This window comes from Vicia villosa, linkage group LG5 (assembly GCF_029867415.1).
Source record: "Vicia villosa cultivar HV-30 ecotype Madison, WI linkage group LG5, Vvil1.0, whole genome shotgun sequence".
NCBI classification, from domain to species: Eukaryota; Viridiplantae; Streptophyta; class Magnoliopsida; order Fabales; family Fabaceae; genus Vicia; species Vicia villosa.
Genome location: NC_081184.1, coordinates 89,043,724 through 89,064,345, shown reverse-complemented (window position 1 = coordinate 89,064,345; position 20,622 = coordinate 89,043,724). Strand labels below are relative to the sequence as shown.

At 36.5% G+C, this 20,622-nt stretch overlaps 1 protein-coding gene across 1 annotated transcript; it reads left to right on the top strand.

The window, feature by feature from the left end:
• Window positions 1-18,436: 18,436 nt before the first annotated feature.
• LOC131604972 (uncharacterized) lies at window positions 18,437-19,991 on the top strand. The gene is made up of 2 exons (XM_058877380.1): window positions 18,437-19,082; window positions 19,384-19,991. The coding sequence occupies exons 1-2, from the start codon at window positions 18,437-18,439 to the stop codon at window positions 19,989-19,991; spliced, it is 1,254 nt and encodes a 417-aa protein (XP_058733363.1).
• The last annotated feature ends 631 nt before the right edge of the window (window positions 19,992-20,622 follow it).

Below are 20,622 nucleotides of genomic sequence, written 5' to 3'. Positions count from 1 at the left end.
ATCATTCTATCGTTATTATGTCTGTTGTTTTGATTGTAATCAGGTTGTTGTCTGTTTGTGTGTGCAGGTATTTCCTCGAAAGTCCTTGATGGTTAATTCCAAGGCATTAGGATAAGGATTTCTTCTATACACAGCCGTTACTCTGCCCGATTTTTGTCAAAATTTTATAATGTAATCCAAAGGCTTGGTGCAAGTGGTGCTAAAGATAATAAGCTCATCTGGATCCCCAAGTGGTAATGTGCTGGTTTTGTGTTGGTAGTCCAAAGGATGAGAAATCTACCTTGACTATTAATGTCAAGTGTTGGCTTCTTATTTTGGTTAGATCTTTCTTTCCTTAGCTTTTATTTTACGCTCTAGGATAGTCCCTTCATCTCTTGCCCCCTTCTTAGATTTTCAAAATCTTCTCCCTTTTTTCCAAAACCTTCTTATGTTTGCAAAACTCTTTTAAAAAATATTTCTCTACAATATCTTTGCCCTTGTTGGAGTTTCTTTCAAAAAGTTTAGACACGATTAATTGTTGTAGTGAGTGGCGATACCCCACGATCTTGATATTGATTGATATGATGGAATCTTTTCCACTTGAGAGAGCCAGTGCCATTCTTATTGATTTTATCCAATTTGGAGCCCTTCTTTCATTTGTGATGCAAGGAATCCATCTGTTCTCATGTTTAAGATCAATAGCTGAGTATTCTCTCCGACGATGATAAAGTGTTTATTCCTTTTAAAAATCTTCCCTTTTAAGTGGAACTACATTAGCTCTGACTTCTCCATTGCACCGAGGAGGTATGTAGGCACAAGATGTAATGTCTTTCCGAGCTTATTTTAAAAATCAAGCAAACCCGTTTCTTTCGCACACGATATGTCTTTTAATAAACACGGATTTTCAAAATGGTTCCTGTGGAGTACCATAGATATGAGGGGTGCTTAAAACCTTCCCCTTGTATAATCAAAACCCGTACTTAAGATCTCTTTTTGTTTTAAAAACAAACTTTGGGTTTTATTTCGTTTTTTTTCCTTTTCCTTTTGAAACAATAAAGAGTGGTGGCAACTTTCAGTGAAATAATGAGTCGAGTCAATCCAATGACTTTGATCTCAGATTTTTCCCTGCTACAGAAAAATGGCGACTTCACTGGGGATCCAGTTTTAAGTGTGTTAAGCCTATTTTTGTTAATCTGTGTGTTTTATCTATATATATATTATTGTGTTCTTTATTTGTTTTTCTTTTTCTTTTTGGTGCTTGATGGTTCCTCTGTGATGAGATAAGTCCTAACCCGAACTTGTGAGTAACTTGAGATAGGAGGTGGTAAGACCAATAATTGCATGTCAGGAGCAATCCTAAACATGAGCATCATATGGTGGAACCCCAATCAGTGGAGGCCTCATGGAAGGTAGTAGTTGTTGTTACGAGCAATCGTAAGAACACTATTACTTTTAATAGTGAGTGTCCGTAGAAGCTGAATGGCCTAGAACCCTTTTAACCCATCTTATCCTTTTTAGGATGTAGCGCAGAAACAAGTTCAAGTACCAATTTGAGCTTGTTGTCATGCGATGCTACGCTCAGACGAGGTCTTTTTAGGAATATAATTACCACCCATGAGCAATTGTGTGAGCCGGTAGTATCCAATAAAAGACTTAAAACTCTGGGAACCTTTGTAGAACACGTTCGGCGGGAGCAAAATTCCCTAGTACATACCTTTGTTGGTGGTTCTTAACCCTGACTCCATGCTCGTGACGTCGAACCTTTGAACCTTGTTCATGCGACCATGTGTGATCTTGATTGTGATTGATGCATAAACCATGCATTCATGCATTCATGGAAATCAATAAAAAACAACAAAAACAATTGCATCATTTGCATACATACATCCAGGTTGTCCATAAAACTTATTCTCGTCTATCTCCATCTTCAGAGTTGTCTGTCTACTGTCAAGCTAATTCCTCCACACAAGTACGGAACTAGAGCCAACGTCATATTGAGAATGGAATACCAAGAGCAACACAACTCAGAGGTCATAATGGAAATTGATGATTTGAAAGCAAGCATGACCAAGCTCACTAAAATGCTGCAAGTTTTGATTGCCAGAGGAGAACCACCTCAGAAAACTGTCATCGCTGAAGTCACTAGTGATGTTGTTGACCCCTAACCTACTCAACAACCACCTTCTACATGGCCTAAGTTTGTTTTTCCATCGGATTACACCCCTCCCGATGAGAGGACTCCTGGTATTGGTCAATATTCACAACTTGTGATTGGTCAATCTTTAAACCCAATTTTCCGTGCTCCTATCATGACTAAATCTCAGCCTATTGTGCATACTGTTGCTCAGCCTACTTATGTGAATCCTCTGTTTGAATATCAAGCTGCCCGTTCCCATAATGGAAGTCAAGGAGATGCTGGAGATATTGAAGATGTCAAAGAGCAATATCAAACTTTAGAATAGAGACTTAGAGTCATGGAAGGCAATGATTACTTTGGGGTTGCTGCTGAGAATATGTGTTTGGTTTCTGATGTTGTCATGCCTGCAAAATTTAAAACTTCTGAATTTGAAAAGTACAAAGGAAGCACTTGCCCAAGAAGTCATTTAATCATGTACTATAGCAAGATGGTTGCTTATACCCAAAATGACAAACTGCTCATCCATTGCTTTCAGGATAGTTTGAGGGGAGCTTCGCTGAAATGGTATATGGGACTTGAGAAGAGTCACATTCATTGCTTCCAAGATCTTAGTGACGCTTTCATGAAGCAGTATAAGTATAATCTGGACATGGCACCTAATCGCCGACAATTACAAAGCATGTCTCAGAAAGAGAAAGAGTCTTTCAAAGAATACGCTCAACGCTGGAGAGAGCTAGTGTGCATACCCCAAAATTTGCCCATACTATTTCCTTAGTTCAAACTCAGATCAAAATTCAAAGATTAAAGACACCCCTCCTAAACAAAGGCTCAAAGAAACTAGGGCTTGTGATTTCCTAAAAAAAATCAATGAAACAAAAGCTCCAATGCATCTCATATGGTTTATGATATTCCAAATTACCTCCATGACAAAATTCAGGTCTCAATTCAAAGAGTTGATCACTCAATTACTCAGAAAGTCAACAGTCAACTAATTTGACCTAAAAGTCAACTATGGTCAAAGTACAGTCAAAACTCCTGATTTTTTGTCAATATCCTTATTTTGAAGTATCATTAACCATTTGATCAAGAATTGATCATGGTTCATCAAGGAAAGATCAGAAATCAACAATTTCAAAAGTTTCTAAATTAGGGTTTTCAAAGGAGAAAGTCAACTGAACTTTGACCAGCCATAACTCCCACATGGAACATCAGAAATTTTCCATCCAAAGCTTATTTTGAAGGAAATTTAATTCCCTACAATTTTGTCTCTCACAAGCCAAGTCTAAAAATGCTTCATTTGAGAGATATGGATCAAAACATTATAGGTCCTTTTCAAAAGTCAACCAAAAGTCATCTTTTTCAAAAGAGCATATAAGGAGCATGGAAAATTATTTTGACATGAGACCAAAGACATTGGTTAGAGGACTCTTCAGGGTTTCTAAAAAGTCTAAAAACTTGAAAAAATGTTGAAGTATGAGTAAATGGCAAGGTGCACAAGTTCATCTATTTTAAGGGGATGTATGAAAAGAAAAGGGTCCAAAACTTCAAAAATTTCCAAATGGGCCTATATTCCTTTTATCATACCTTCATATTGAGCCCATGCACGCCCCAAGACAAGTCCCCTTTTATTTTATTGTTTTATTATTTATTTTTATGGTTTTTATCATTAAATTAATTATATAAAACAATAAAATTAATAGGAGATTTTATTTGCTTTGATTCCAATCAAATATGATCACATAAATATCCAATATTCAGTGCAAAATCAGTGACAAAAGAATTGGATTGAGAGAGATTGAAATTGGTCTAAAATAGAAACATATAGGAATCAAATTTTCTCAAATTTACAAATCAATGATTGGATTGGATCTTGTCTAAATTAGTTGACCTAAAACCTTCCAATATATATACACAACTATTCCAAACCCCTAGGACAGTTTTTGGCAGCATCTTAGAGCTTTGATTTCGTTCTCAAAGATTCAAGAAAAGGTCAAACTTGGTTTTCAAGTTCTAGCTCAATTCAAAGCAGCCTGAGCATTCCAAAACGTTCTTGGAGGATCATTAAAGGGATTCAAACCGATTACGAAGGTTGAAGCTCTCAAAATCGTTCTCAATTCATCACGGTTTGGTCAATTCTTCTTTCCTTCGATTACAGCTTTTTACGCATCATACATGAATTTAAGTGCCATATTTATGTTTATCATGATGTTATGTGTGATTCTGGAAGTTTAATTGTGTTTACATGCTTGTATGGAGAATCTGCCATTACTAGGGTTTGAGGTTTCAATTTAGGGTTTTTCGATTGAGTCAAAATTAAGCAAAACCATGGCCATAATCATGTTCAGGGACACTGGACGATCTTAATGGCATAGTCGCGCCAAATTTTTGTTGTGTTTTGGGTTCTTTTTGATTTCGCATGTGTGGAAAGTATAGGGCTTTTATAACGCTTCAACAAAAAGCGCTGTAAAAGCGCATCTGAATGTTTCCAAGGAAGAAGATGACTACGTGTCTTCTTCTGGTTGGCTAAAAAACGCGCGTGAAGGAGTTTCAAACTCCAGGAATCTGGCGCGTTAAGACATACGTGTTACAATGTTCCCTCGTTCTAGCAGCCGTCTGATGACACTCACTTTTCATCCAACGCTTCCAAACACGCTGGCGCATCATGGACACGCAAAGCCTTGCCACACCGGATCCAGCTAAGTTTTTTTCAATTTTTTTCTTTTTAATTATATAACTTGTTTTTCTATTTTATATTATTTTAGAAAACAAATTTACTTTTTTTTTAACTTCTTTTTTTTTCCAATACATAGTAAAAAATATCTTTTTTTTATTTTTTATTTTAATTTTTTATTATTATTATTATCACTAAATAATTTTATTTTAAGTGTTTAAAATTAATTTAAGTTATTTAAATCATTGGTTTAATTTGTTAATTAATTTTTATTCATTGATTAAAATAAATATTAGGATTAGGAAATTTAATCAAAACTTATTTTCTCCGATTTAATTAAATAGGTTGAAAAACCAATAATTAATTAATCTGATTTTATTTATTCTATTAACCAGGGTTAACTTGTGCCCTAATCAGGGTTTGCGAAGATCATGCCTACACTGAAATTTTGCCCTTTTTCTTTGTGCAGTTTTCAGGGTTATCATCAGGGTTCGTCCGTCTACGCGCCATATCAGATCAAAAGCTAAGTTCTTGATTTAATTTATTTTAAATTTTATTTTTGCCTTTTTTATTTAAAATTAGGGTTTACCTTCAAATGATAATGAACTCCGCCTACACTCACCCCTTCTGTTTCTTTTTCCTTTTCCAATTTTCAGGGTTAGCCAGCCGGTCAAAGCTCAATTAGTCGGTAACCCTAAAACCTGATCTGTTTTAATTCTTCCTTTTATTATTACTTATGTCAACCCTTATTGCTTTACTGGGGTTTTATTACTGCTTTTTTTCCCCATCCCCATGGCTGATTATGTAACTGTTCCCTGGTTGTATTGCGTGGCCTTGAAGGCACTTAACATTGTATTTTATTTAACTGCGTGGTTAGTAATCCTAGGGAGTGATAACCTCGAATTGAATCTAGAATCACCTAATTACAAGATAATATAATTGAATTTGGTCACGTGATTGTTGCACCCACGCACCTTTTATGGTACCCCTCTCGTTGCCTGTTGCTTGTTGCCTATTGTCTTGTGTTTTTCAGTGCAGAATAGCCAAGTCCCTCGAATACGAGGATACCTCAGCAATGTTGCCCTCGGTTCATTCAGATCATAAGTCCCTAATGATGTTGCCTTCGATTCGCTAATATGATCTTGTCCCTCGAAGTTGCCTATGAAAGTGCTGAGGTATCCTCCGGTTGCCTAAAAGTAAATGGCTATTCTGATCCTTCCCTTAGGCTACTTGCCCCTCTATGGCAGGGACAGTCTTGTGGCGAACGATAATTCGACGACCCTTCAACCTCCAAATAAAAGGACTTCCCTACTCTTCTATGGTATGGATAGCCCTGAAAGGCTAAAAGAACATTTTTCTTCTAACCAGGTAATTTGCCCCTAATTGCTTTGCTCTGGTTTAAAAATCTTTTTATTACACTTCTTCTTAAAAAACTTCAATAAGGCTACGCTCATTTACGAGCTAAAGTCCTTGTTTCTTCTTCTTCTACATTTCTAAACTTTTGGTTTCTGAAAGAGCAAAGCAATTAAGAGCCCATGGAAAACCATGGATGCAAAGGGTGCCTTACACCTTCCCTTTGCATAAATTACCCCCCGAACTCAGTTTTTATTTAAAAGGTTTTTCCTGTTCTTTTAGCCTTTCTCTTAATTTTGATAAAATAAAAGTCGGTGGCGACTCTTGCTTACCGCGACATTTCTTTTAAAGTCAGTTCACCGTATTACATAGTGTCATACCCCAAAATTTGCCCACACTTTTTAGTGACAAAAATTTTCGAAACTATTTTCAAAATTGGATTTTTATAAAATCTTGGGTTCATTTACATTGACATCCTGAATTTTATAAATATTCGATTTAAAGTCTATTTTAAAATATAGTAGTTTACTATTAAATTGCTTATATTTTAATAAATAGAAAATGTTGGCCGATGCCTCATACACTTTCAATTGACTTTTTATTTCAAAGGAATAACATAGCTTAGTTGGTTAGGAAGTAAGGCTTGTGAATAAAAGGTCACAGGTTCAATCTCTGCTTGGTGCATTTCATTCTTTTTAAACTTCTTTTTTATCTTTTTTGCACCTGAACGTACCTGGAAACAAGTACGTCCAGGTTCTTAAACTTGGGGACCAAGAAGGTCCATGAGCCCCTGGGTTGGATCTTTTCCTTTTTAGGATTGTTTTGACCTAATTTTCAGTCTATAAAAAGGGCACCTTTCACTCTCTTTTTTCACTAACAATCATCAACAATTTTCTAACAATTTCCACTCACACTATTGTCAATTTTTTTTCAACCTTTTCACACTTTCTTTTAAAACCCTTTGTTTTAACTTTTATATTTGGCCAATGATGACACCTGAGGCCTCCCTTAATTATTTTACAATTTTTTTTTGCCGATGATTTATATATGAGGCCGCTCTCTTTTTTTAATTTTCTTAATCTTTTAATTTATTTGTGCTTTCGACCACATGATGATCTTAATCTGATGGCTATTCTTGATACCAAGGGTATGAGGCCGCTCTCTTTTTTTAATTTTCTTAATCTTTTAATTTATTTGTGCTTTGAACCACATGATGATCTTAATCTGATGGCTATTCTTGATACTAAGGGTTGTTCATTGTAAATAACACTAAACGGCCGACTCACAAGCTTCTTTTTTTTTAGGCAAAATACTCTTTTTGGTCCCGTATGTTAACCCCGGGGTTCATTTTGGTCCCTTAACTTCAAAAAGTTTCATATTGATCCCTTAACTCTTCAAAAGGTGTCATTTTAGTCCTTTTGGCATATTAGCGACCGATTTAGCGACCGATTTTTGAGTTTTTTCCGTCGCTAATATGACAAAAATGACTAAAATGACAACTTTTGAAGAGTTAAGGGACCAAAATGAACCCCGTAGTTAACTTAGAGGACTAAAAAGAGTATTTTGTCTTTTTTTTATGTTGATAATTCACGTAAATATAAGAAACCATTTTTCCTGTATATAAAAATTAGTTGATTGTACATATTTACTAACAATCTTCAAATTCTTTTTTTTTTAACAATTTTTCATACAAAGCCCTTTTACATTTCAAACCTCTAAAAAGCTGACCCTTCATAAACTTGTTTACAAAACTAACATCCTCAAATATATATGTATCATCATTACCTTTAGGTTCCTTTGAAAATCATATGAACCATAACATAAAAATAGAGTTTTTATTCTAAATCTTCAAACAACATGACTTGTTTTCAAAGACTTCCAATCGAACCCAATGACAACCATGTTCTTAAATCTAGGGGTGCTCAAAACCAAACCAACCCAATAGAAAACCCCAAACCAAACCAAACCGAAACCGCAAAAAACCGCATTTGGTTCGGATTAGTTTGGGTCATTTTTTAACAAAACCGCACGGTTCGGTTCGGTTTGCGGTTTGTATTTTGTAAACCGAACCAAACCGAATCAAACCGCATTATGTTACAACCTAAATTTTACTTAACTCACATTCAACCCAAAATTAAACCTAATATACATTAGCCTTATGAATACGAACAATTTTCTCATCCTTACACATATAATTTCAGTCCCGATCTTCTCAAATCTCTAATAACATTATTTCACCTTCTTTGCCACATACATCTTCCCTCTTCTTCTATAATCCTTACTCTCCTATATTCTTTCTTTTTGTTCCGTATTTCAGTTTCATTTTTATCGCACATCTTCTTCTCTAATCTCTCAACACTTTTTCTTTTTCTTTTTCACCTTCACTAATCTTTCGTCTCTTCTATTTTTTTGTTTCATTATAATAATTTTATATTGTTTTATGCTATTATTTTATGTTTAATATTCCACTTTTGTCTAATTTAATTTTTACATATTACATGGAAAATTGTTGTCAAAATATGACGAGTTTTGTTGTTATTTGTTAGTGTATAAATGTCTAAATATAAAATTATGTTGTCATATATATGTGTATGTATGGCTCAATAAAATATTTGTAAAAAAACGAATCAACCGAACCAAACCAAACCGCATTAGTTTGGTTTGGTTTGGTTTGGATTTTTTTTAAAAGTCAACCGAACCAAACCAAACCGCACTATTTTTTCTCTTGCGGTTCGGATGATTTTTTTCGTCAAAACCGCCCAAACCGCACCGCGAGCACCCCTACTTAAATCAATGACAAAATCACTAACAATTCAAATTTGTAAGCATTACAGGTGCAGATTTGGGAAATAATTTCTTGCAATAGCATCGATGAGGCCTTCTCAGACAGAAACAACTCCATCGAAGGTCACTGTCGAAGAACATCCCCGCCGCCGTATCGGACATCACAACTCCGATCCACGCCGCACTCCTCTGGGTGCACCACATAGCCCACAACACCGCGGATTCTCCGACCACAACACGCCAAAGCAACTCCTCCCGTTGACACCGGTCCACCGCCGATTCCACCTCGCTCACCATCAGCCATTACCCGCCGTGAAGCCTCACCAGCGACCCTCCGCTTCAGATCGCAACATTCACACAACCTGCAGAAAATCGCAAATGGAAAATCGGAAACCGAACACCGACAACACAGCGCAACATCGGCGGTTCCGATTCACAACTTTGATTCACACGACTTCTATTTGATTTGCACCTCGAATTGTTGATGTTTGAGAATCAGTTTAGAAACTATTGACATGTGTTGTTGTATTTTATTATTGCAGGTATTTGTTCTTGTTTGATTAAGAAGATGGAGGAATGTGAATACAGTCTTGTTGCATTTCTGAACCGAGGAAGCTGGGAATTGAGTTTCAACGGGTGTACAAAAGAAGGAGTAGGTGGACCTCTTATGCTAGGGCTTTTGAGCAGATATGTCACTTGGGCTCAGATGTTGCAAAGCCCATCCGGATCCCCTATCACGCACCCCTGTTCAGATTCTCACCACCCTTGGCTGTGGCTCAATGGATCTTGGGCCAATCTTCTTCAAAAGCCCAGCGAATTTTCTCATGGACACTTTTTTTATCTACTTATTTCTACTAGTTTTTTTTTAAGTTTTTATTTTAATTCTTAATTGATAAAAATATATAACAAAAAGTATAAAAATTTAGACTTAGGTTTTAATTAATTTAACTTTGCAACATGATTTTAATTAATCTAATTAGGTTTTGATTAGAGTTTTTTAGGGTTTAATAAGGGGTTAATTAGATTTAATTTGTATATAATTAATTAATTAGGTTTAGTTTATTTTCATGATTAATTTAGAATTAGGTCTCAATTAACATTAACTTTTAAATTTCTTTTTAACCTTAAAACATTTTTTACTAACCCTAAAACAGTTTTCTTACTAACATTTTCTATTGTTTATTTACTATTGCACACTTTTAAATTCTAGAAATCGTTGTATAAGTCGCAAAGTTTTTTTGTAATAGCGTAGATTTTATTTTCTGCCCTTACTTTCGGCGCCTCCTATTATGTATCTCTCCCAAAGCCATGTAATAGCGTAGGAACCTTTACTTTTCCGCAATTTATTTTCTGTAAATATATTAACTGTTAGTAATTAGGTGTGTATGGTAAGACTAAAAACAATCGTAGTTCACCTTAATTCAAGATAAGATAATCGAATCTAACTCACGCACACACACTTTGATTTTCAAATAAAACAAACGAGCTAAGCAAATTAAGAGCCCGTAGATAACTACGGATGAAAAGGGTGCTTATACCTTCCCTTTTCATAACTTACCCCCCCGAGCCCGTTTCTTTAAAAAAGGTATTTTTTCTGTTCTTTTTTTACCTTTCCTATAAATTGGATAAAATAAAAGTCTGTGGCGACTCTTGCACACCGCAACATTGTTTGCGGAATAAAAAAGGTCAGTTCTCCCACCGTGTTACAGCTAGCTTCTCAAGTAGAGCCACCTTTAACTGAAAAGGAACTGACTGGCATGTTTATGGATATTCTCTCACCTTTCTTCTGGGAGAAGATGATCGGCAGTGTATCTTCCAACTTCACGGACCTGGTTACCATTGGTTAGAGACTTGAAGAAGGAATCAAGAATGGGAAAGTCACTCATGCTGCAGAATCCTCTAATGGAGCAAAGAAAACTTATGGAAACTTCCAGAAGAAGAAAGAGAATGAGACAAATGTTGTGTTGGATGACAGAAGAAGATCTCGTCGTAGACCTTAGAATGGTGATCAACCTTATGTAGCTGATGTCGCTCCTGTGCAAGTTCAAGCTCCTCAACCTCAGGCTGCTAACCAGAATCAGAATCGTGATAGGACTCACTTTGATCCTATTCATATGACTTGCACTAAATTATATCCCGCGTTGGTTCGGAAAAGGTTAGTCACAACAAGAGCCATGCCTCCTCCTCGAAACCCTCCCTCAAAAGGATTCCGACCTGATCTTCGTTGTGAATTCCATCAGGGTGGTGCTGGACATGATTTAGAAAATTGTTATGTTTTAAAGGCCATAGTGCAAGAGTTGGTGAGGTTGAAGCTCCTCTCTTTCAAGGATGTTGGTCCCAATGTTGTCACCAATTATTTGCCAAATCAGAGTGGCTGAAGACAAGTCAAAGCCAGATGGTCTCCTAAAGCCAAGTGTTTCAGACGGGATAGCTCATCCTTGTTATTGATTGGTCACTAGGCCTTGTTTATTTACTGTTTGTATTTCCTTTATTGTACTATTTACTTTTAGACTTTGTTTGTTTCTGAATGGTGATTTTAATGAAATGAGCATTGCATATTTTGAATTCATTCACATCCACTATGTCTATGTTTATGCTTTCTTTTACAAAACTTTTTCTTCCATCTGCTATTCTCTATCAAACTTGTGTTTTATGCAAAGGTTAGAGGGAGGATGATAACAACGAAATACCCAAGTTGTTGAACTGTATGCTTTCAAATAAAACTTTGTTGATGATGTACAGGCATTGTTTCAATTCCCAAACACTGGAAAAATAAGGAAGTTAATCCCTCGTCAACCCCTTTAAGCCTAGAAGTTGGTGTTTCTTTCTGTATGAAAAACCCGCATTTTTAACCTGGGGGAGGGTAGTTCTCAATTGATTTGGTTGTGCATTCTATTTTAAGAGAATCATTTAGTACACCTTTCAACAAGTGCTTCAATCACCAGCATCCCTCCACATACACCAAAGAAATGTTGGAGATGTCAATCAATAACTAATGATGGTTATCTTAATCATTAAGAAAGGCAGTCACTATCTTTCTAAAAGAAAAATATACAAGGAAAAGCCTGCTAAGTCAAAACCAAAAAAAAATGACTTAGGCAAAAATTAAGGTATCCCGCTGACTGTAAGTTCAAAAATAAACATTTCAGGCAAAATTTAGGGATATCAAAAAGAAAAATCACAAAAAAGAGAAGTCGATAAATTCTTGAACAACAAAATGTTGTGACTATCAAAAGGATGAAGTGACTGCCATCTCAAAAGTTCTCTTTGATTATGAACCATCGTCATTATCAAAAGGTGAAATTCCACGAGTCTCTTGGAACATGAATGTATAGTTTGAATTAACTGAGCGTAGGACTGGAGATCATCACGAAGATAGGGTGGGTACAATCAAATTTTGAGCCTTATATCCTCTATTTCTAAAACCGTGAACCTAACCACGTTACAACCTTCAAAAGACCTAATTGAAGCAAGGTTTGTTTGAAAGCATACTACAACAAGGTTGCGTAAGCTGACTCCCAAGAGATTTGCCAATCATTTGTTTTGATACCTTATCTTTGCTTCGAATGTCTTAACCTTTTGTGTTTTGACCAGTGATCTCTTTTGCTATACATCAATAACATCTTTCCTATAAATATTTTAATTGCTAAATATGTTTTGAGCGTTGCATTAAAATTACCATTCTTGAATGAACATTTTATTTGCAAGTAAGTACTCATCTTTCAAGAAGTTCAAACAGTCGAGAAACTTGATCAGTGATCCCATCAGGGGCATGTTACTTTCAAAGATCATGTTATTCAAGATGTTCAGTTCAAGATTCATTGATCAGAATATCCTTTCAAGACTTATATTGGGGCAAGCCATCTGATCGGTCACCATTTATACTATGTTTTCATCAATCTTTTGGTAAAAAGACTATCATTTCAGTAACACATTGCATTATCTTTTATCACTTTTATTTGTTATTTTAAGTATTTTGTAAGTTGTGTGTTTTGTTTTAATATGAAAAGTTCATGTCATGAAAGGTGCTTTGATGAATGTTTTGGTAGTGAAAATGTTTCAGGTTCCTGTGATCAAGTTCAAGGGAAGAATGCAGAGCCAAAAAAATGTGAGTTGAAGTCAAAAATGAAGAAATGGCTCGTACAGTGGCCTGACATGGGTGCCAGTGTCGCCTGACACAGCCCGTGTCACAAAGCAGGATGAAACAAAGGAAATGTGGCAAGTCAGTTGCCTGACACGGGTGCCTGTGTCGCCTAAAATGGTCCGTGTCAAGAAGCCTAGGGGAAAATTTCATTCATTGCATTGGCAGAGGCCAACACGGGTACCAGTGTCACAGGACACGACCCGTGTTGGCAGGTGCGGAGCTGAAAGTCAATTTTTCTTAGTTTAAAAGACTCGAGTTCATTAAGGGTGTTTTGGACATTTCGCATGTTTGGAGTGTGAGCTGACACTACTAAAACCTAATTTTGAATAGGATTGAGTATTTTGGATCATTGGGAAGAGAAAAAATACAGAGAAGAGAGAGCTAGCAAGGGTTTTGGAAGAGGATCTTCAAGAGCAAACAAAATTGGAGATCATCTCAACCGATAATTTCTTGTAATGTCTCCATTGAATCTTGTGATTTTCTTTAACATTATCAGTAGCTAAACATAATTATGCCAGGGTGATGTCCCTGAATTGTTTTCATGTAATGAATTTTTAAGACCGTTGTTTTACGAATTTGATGTTTTTATGAATTAAGTTAATGATTCAAAGTGTTTCATGCTTCATTATATTGGAAAATATTTTGTCGATCTACGATTAGGGCTTGGTGTGATAAACCTCCTTAATGCTTTTTGAACTATAACACTACCGATAAAGCGCTTAGGAATAAGGATTTGACGGTAGTGATCATCTATTCTAGGTTATGCATCAATTGATCTTGATACAAAATTTGATTGTCAAGGAATTAAGATCGAATTTTATTACCAAGAAGTTTTTCACTAAGGAATTAGGAAAAACCAATACCAAGAATTGATCCTTAATCATATGAATATCTTTTCAATAAAACGGTATTTTCATGAGTTGCAAAACGATTCATACATCCACCTTAGTATATTTCCTCATATTTGCATCAAGTCAATATTTACTTATTGCTCTTTACTTCCTCATTGTCATTTTACATTAATCAAACAAATTAAAACTACCCGGTGATTTTTTGTTCAATTGAATTTTAGTTCCCGCTTATATTGTCTCAGCAGTCCTCGAGATCGATACTTGGATAAACTCCACTTTAATAACTACATCGGTAAAAAAAGTAGTACACTTGCTATTTTTCCTATCATCATCCCAACATTCATTTCAATAACTGAAGCAACGATCAGTTTATCTACAACAATCATTTCAAGAACTAAAGCCATGATCAGTTCATCTCCAACACAGTTCAACTAAAGCCATGATCAGTTAACTCACGACAATTAGTGAATTGTGAAATATGTGGAGGTTCAACCAGCTTAACCGATTCAAGCAGTGAATTTTGAAATATGTGGAGGACCTCACTTTGTTGTGCATTGTGTGGTAACAGCTCAACAGGTGGAAAAAATAAACTTCTTGAAACAAAACAATCCATACTCCAATACTTACAATCCGGGGTGGAAAAATCATCCAAATTTCTCCTAGAAAGATCAACAAGGGAATGTTCCTAAATAAGGGGTTGTTCCGTATCAAATTCTCCCACAACAACAGCAATATCGGCCACCACAACAACAACTGTATCAGCAACCTCAGCAACAATTCCAGCAACAAGGACCAAGAAAAGCAGATTGGGAGATCGCCATTGAAAAAATGGCTGCTCAAAGCTCCCAATTTCAAGAAGAAACGAGAAGTAATTTTCGGAACACGGGTGCATCAATTAAAAATCTTGAAATTCAGATGAGTCAAATAGCACAGCAATTGGAAAATCCTCAGCAACTTGGTGCTCTACCTAGTGCCACAGTTACGAATCCCAATGATCATAATAATGTGAGCGCTATAGTAACTAGAAGTGGTAAAGTTAAAGAAGTTGTGGAGGAGAGTTCTGAAGAAGAAGAGCCATTGCTTGAAGTGGATATGGAAATAAAGGAGAATGAGGTAGAAGTTGAAGACTTGGTTGTGTCAGAACCAACGACTAAAGGGAATATTATTGAGCCAAACCGGCCATTAAACTTCCTTTTTCGACAAGAAATAAGAAGAAGTGGCAGCATGAGAAAAATTTTGAAAATTTTTTGGAGATGTTCTAGAAGCTGGAGTTAAACATTCTATTCCTGGAGGCACTGGATCAAATGTCTACATATGCCAAGTTCATGAAAGACATCATCTCCAAGAAAAGGACCGCTGATAGTGACCCGATTATTCTAATCAAAACTTGTAGTGCTATTTTGCAGGGTATGAAGATTCCGGTGAAAAAGAAGGATCAAGGTTCTGTAAATATTCCTTGCACAATTAGAGATAGGTCATTCAAGAAAGCTCTTATTGATTTGGGAGCAAGCGTGAGTCTTATGCCGCTGTCCATCTACAAGAGATTGGGAATTGGTAAAGTGCAAGATACCAGGATGACACTCCAATTTGCTGATCATTCTGTGAAGAGACCATACGGGATAGTGGAAAATGTGCTTGTAAAGATTGACAAGTTTGTGTTCCCGGTGGATTTTGTCATTTTAGAAATGCCGGAAGATGAAGAAATTCTGATAATTTTGGGGAGGCCATTCTTAGAGAACGATAGATATTTAATAGATATAAAAGAAGGCACGATGACTCTGAAGGTATATGATGAGGAGTTAAAGATTGATGTGTGAAACACCATGAAGTATAAGGATGGTGTTGCTACAAGCCAACACATAGAGGTGATTGATCAAGTTATCACAAATGAACATGCTTTGAAATCACAACAATTATCGTTAGAGAGGGTGTTGAGTTTATCAATATTTGATGAAGCAAAGGTGGTTGATGAAAAAGAGATGGAATTGGTAGCAATGATGGAAGCGATACCATCTTTGAAAGGGTCTCGACAAAACAGATGGGAAGATTTGAGGCAACCTTTAGTGGAGGAAAGGAAAGATGATCCAAAGAAGGGGATGAATTGAAACAACTTTCAGAGAATTTAAAACATGTCTTCCTAGACACCGAAAGTAGGTGCCCGGCTATCATAAGTTCTCACCTTGAGAGCTTACAAGAGAATAAGCTTGTGGAGGTGTTGAAGAAGCATAAAAGCGCTATTGGTTGGTCTATTGAAGATTTGAAAGGGATTAGTCCTACGGTTTGCTGTTAGAATCCTAATTGTATATATTTTGCGGTATTTCTTAACTCTTTCACCAAGTTTGATTCCTTTTTGGTGTAATAGTATGTAAATAAATAATATTTTTTTTATCTTGTACATAAATTTAGTTTTATGACTTTTGTTTACTTTATTTTATAGGTATGGATTATTTTGGCAAGCTTGGAATGAAAGAGATGGATGGAATAAGCTTGTAAGGAGGTTGGGATGCTTAAAAAAGAAGAAATGTACCAGAAGGTCCGCTTAGCGGACCATAAGCGAAGCTGGACAAAAGAAAATTCAAAACCAAGTCCGTTTAGCGGAGCACAAGTGAGGCTTGGCAGAGGCGAACTTCAAAGTTGAGTCCGCTTAGCGGACCCCCTCCGCTTAGCCGACCCTAAAGACAAAATAGATATTTTGGTACCTCCGCTTAGCGGACCTAGGTAGCTTAGCGGACCTACTTTTTGGTCACTTGTGATTAGGCACTTAAACATGATATTATTATGGTTCTTATCATTAACAACACAACATACTTTTAGACCACAAGTTAGGGCAAAGGAGAAGAGAAGAGAAAAACCATTTTCAAGTGTAATTTCAAGATTTCTAAGCATCTTCCTTCATCTTTCTTGAGTTGGATGCTACTAAATCTTGGTTTGTTACTTGTTGTTGAAGCTTCCATGGCTATGGAGAGCTAAGTTTCATCTTATGTCAAGATTAGAGGTAGTTAGTTTGTAAATATGTATTTTCTTTGATCTTTTGTGTATGAACTTGGTTGATGATTAATATATGGTGAATATCTTTGTTATTCATGTTTATATGTTGTTTTGATACACTATTGAGAGATATGTTTCAAATCTTGACCTAAAGGATATTCATCTATCAATAAACAAACTCTAGAGATAGATTTGTGTGTTGATAATCACTTGTATCAAGCATTTAAGATTATCATGTTGATTGTCGGCATGAGAGATCATCTGACGGTTAATATGATAATAATCACGATATTGCTTTAGAGATAAACGGTATCGAGAGGATACGTGGTTGTATTAATCATTAATAGATTCATATATATATGATCATTAGAGTACATATGAAGCAAACTAATGAACACTAATCTTGGCACAGTTTTCTCAAATCGTTTTCAAACCCTATTTATTGTCTTTATTTACTTTTCATGCTCTCTACATTTTATGTCACCAAACTTTTACCCAATCTTAACTCAAAATACACGAAAATGTAGAACGGCGGTAGTATCGCATCAATCCCTGAGGAGACGATAAAATAAATACTTATCCTATGCTTTTAACAAAATGGCGCCGTTACCGAGGATCGGAGTTTAGATATTACAAGCATTGCAATAGTTTTTGTGTTTTTTGAATAGAATTACTATTATTATTATAATTACCTAGTCTTGGCTCACTTGTTTGGTTAGTGTTTTAGCTTTGTTTATGCGAGGAAGTATACCCGCATACCAACTTCTTTTTGATCCAGAGATTGAAAGAATTGCACGTAGACTGAATAGCAAAACAAGAAGAAGAAGGAAACTATAGCCAAAGAACTAAGATTAGCACAAGAAGCAACTACGTTATCAACTCCACAAGTTATTGAAGAAGAGATGGCTGGAAATGGTGATCCACCACCACCAGAACCAAGACCACCATGTGCAAATAGTCCGAGGAGAACAGCTCAGTTTGCAAGAAATGACAACAATGCAAGAAACTCGGAGATGAAGACTGGCATTCTTCAGTTGTTATATGCTAGCCCCTTTGCAGGCCTTGATCATGAGGATCCATACACTCACTGACAAAGTTCTATGAGATTGTTGGTGCGGTGGGAGCTCCTGAAAGAGAGGAAGAGCAGGTGTTTAATAGATTGTTCCCTCATTCATTGATTGGCAAAGCTAAAGATTGGTACCTTGACCAACCCACCCAAACTATGACAAATTGGAATGAGTTGGAAGAAAAGTTTCTTGACAGGTTATTCCCTCAATCAAGGTTGCTTGAAGCGAAAACAGCTATTTCAGTGTTCTCACAAGGTTTTAATGAATCTCTCAATGAAGCATTGTAAAGGTATAAGTCAATGTTGAGAAAGTGTCCTAGTCATGGCTTTGATGAACTCACTCAGATTCATATTTTTCGTAATGGCTTACAACCACAACCCAAGTTGTTGTTAGATGCTACTGCTGGAGGTTCCTTGATGGCGAAGATAGCGGAGGAAGCAAGCAATTGAAATAATAGAGAAGATGGCCAGAAATGATCATCAGGTTCAACAGAATCGGGGTGTTTCACAAAGAAAGCCCAACATTATTGAGCTTGGTACTAATGATGCGATTCTTGCTCAAAATAAGCTTCTCTTTCAACAAGTGGAAGAGCTTACTAAGAAAATGGCAAGGCTTCCTCAACAACTTAAAGAGTTACAAGAACTTCCCAACAAAAACAAACAAGTTGCTCAATGTGAATTGTGTAGTGGAGAACATCCCACTGGTTATTGTCCACCAATCAATGCGGGGGCAAATTACATGGGTAACCAGAATCAAGGAGGCTACCAACAGCGGCAAGCTCCTTATCAAAACCAAGGGGGATATCAACAAAGGCAAAATGCACAACCATATAGCCAAGGGTGGAGACCGGAGAATTTCAATAGGCAAAATCCTTATCAACAACCACCACCTCAAGATAAGCCTTCAAAGTTGGAAGAAACATTGAATCAATTTATGCAAGCTTCGATGGCAAACCAAAAAAGTAATGAAGCGGCGATTAAGAATCTTGAGACACAAGTGGGGAAATTGGCGGAAAAGCAAACCGGACCATCATTTTCAGCAAATACTCAACCAAATCCTAAGGAGCATTGTAAAGCCGTTGTTACGAGGAGTGGGAGAGTAGTTGAGGGTGATGTTGAAAAGAAGGTTGATGATGGGGACGGAGAGAAAAGAAAAAGAGAGTGAGGTAGAAAAAATGAAAATGAGGAAGTTTTAGTTGAAAAGGAGAAAAGTGAGAAAGAAGAGTTAGAAAAAGAAAAAAAATAGAGAGAAGAAGAAAAAATGTCAAGAAGAGAAGAAGAAAGGAGTAAGTCCACCGGTGCGTAATTTACCATATCCTCATGCTCCTACAAGAAAGGATAATGAAAGACTCTATTCTCGATTCATGGAGATATTTCGACAATTTCAAATCAATATTCCTTTTACGAAAGCTTTGGAGCATATGCCGAAGTATGCAAATTTCATGAAAGATATTCTCACAAAGAAGAAGAAGTACACCGAGCCCGAAACCGTCATCCTTGATGCGAAGTGTAGTGCAATTATTCAAAGTACTTTACCAAGAAAAGAGAGTGATCCAAGACGAGACTCTTTGCCGGTTACTATTGGTGATATTCATGTGGGAAGAGGTTTAATTGATTTGGGTTCAAGTATCAATCTCATTCCATTGTCCATGGTGAAAAGGTTAGGCATTTTTTACTTAAAGGCGATGAGAATGACATTACAACTAGCTGACAAGTCCACAACCCGTCCTTATGGGGTTGCGGAAGATCTACTGGTGAAGGTTGACAAATTCTTGTTTCCCGTTGATTTTGTGGTGATCGACATGGAGGAAGATATTGATACACCATTGATTCTTGGACGACCATTTATGAAGACGGCAGGGATGATGATTGATATTGACGATGGTTTAATGAAGGTGAGATTTCAAGATGAAGAAGTGTGCTTTGATCTCTTTGAAGCTATGACACATCCGAGTGATAATGGTGATTGTTTTAGAATTGATGTTATGGAGGAAGTTATTATGCAAGTTGAAAGTTAAGTTCATGTATTCAACCCTCTCGAGAAAACATTGACTGAAGCTCTTGATGTTCTTAATGAAGACGAAAAAAAAGAGATTGAAGAATGTTTGCGAGATCTTGATGTATCTGAAGAGATAAGTCCTTTTGAAGCAAATATGGAAGAGTTGAAAGATGAGCCGAAGATGGATGAAGGAAATTTAGAATTGAAAATGCTACAATCTCACTTGAAATATGTTTTTCTTGAAGAAGGTGGGAAGAAGCCGGTGAGAATTAGTGGTTCATTGTCAAATAGGGAGGAAGAGAAGCTAATTCATGTGTTGAAAGCTAACAAGGAAGAAATAGGATGGGTTCTTTCTGATTTAAAAGGGATTAGTCCGGCCTATTGTATGCATAAAATCGTGATGGAGGAGGATTTTAAACCGGCTGCAACCTCAACGCCGGTTGAATCCTACGATGAAAGAAGTTATAAGGAAGGAAGTGGTGAAGCTATTGGAAGTCGAAATGATCTATCCTATTTCCGATAGTGCATGGGTGATTCCAGTCCAAGTGGTATCGAAGAAAGGAGGAATGACCGTGATCACAAATGACAAGAATGAGTTGATACCGACAAGAACAGTTACGGGATGGAGGCTGTGCATTGATTACCGAAAG

What these genes read in the sequence shown, in the direction of transcription:
- LOC131604972 (XM_058877380.1), top strand. Translation starts at nt 18,437, where the DNA reads ATGGCCAGAAATGATCATCAGGTTCAACAGAATCGGGGTGTTTCACAA. An exon ending in GAGTGGGAGAGTAGTTGAGG is followed by an intron (nt 19,083 to 19,383) that starts GTGATGTTGAAA and finishes CTTTTACGAAAG; the next exon opens with CTTTGGAGCATATGCCGAAG.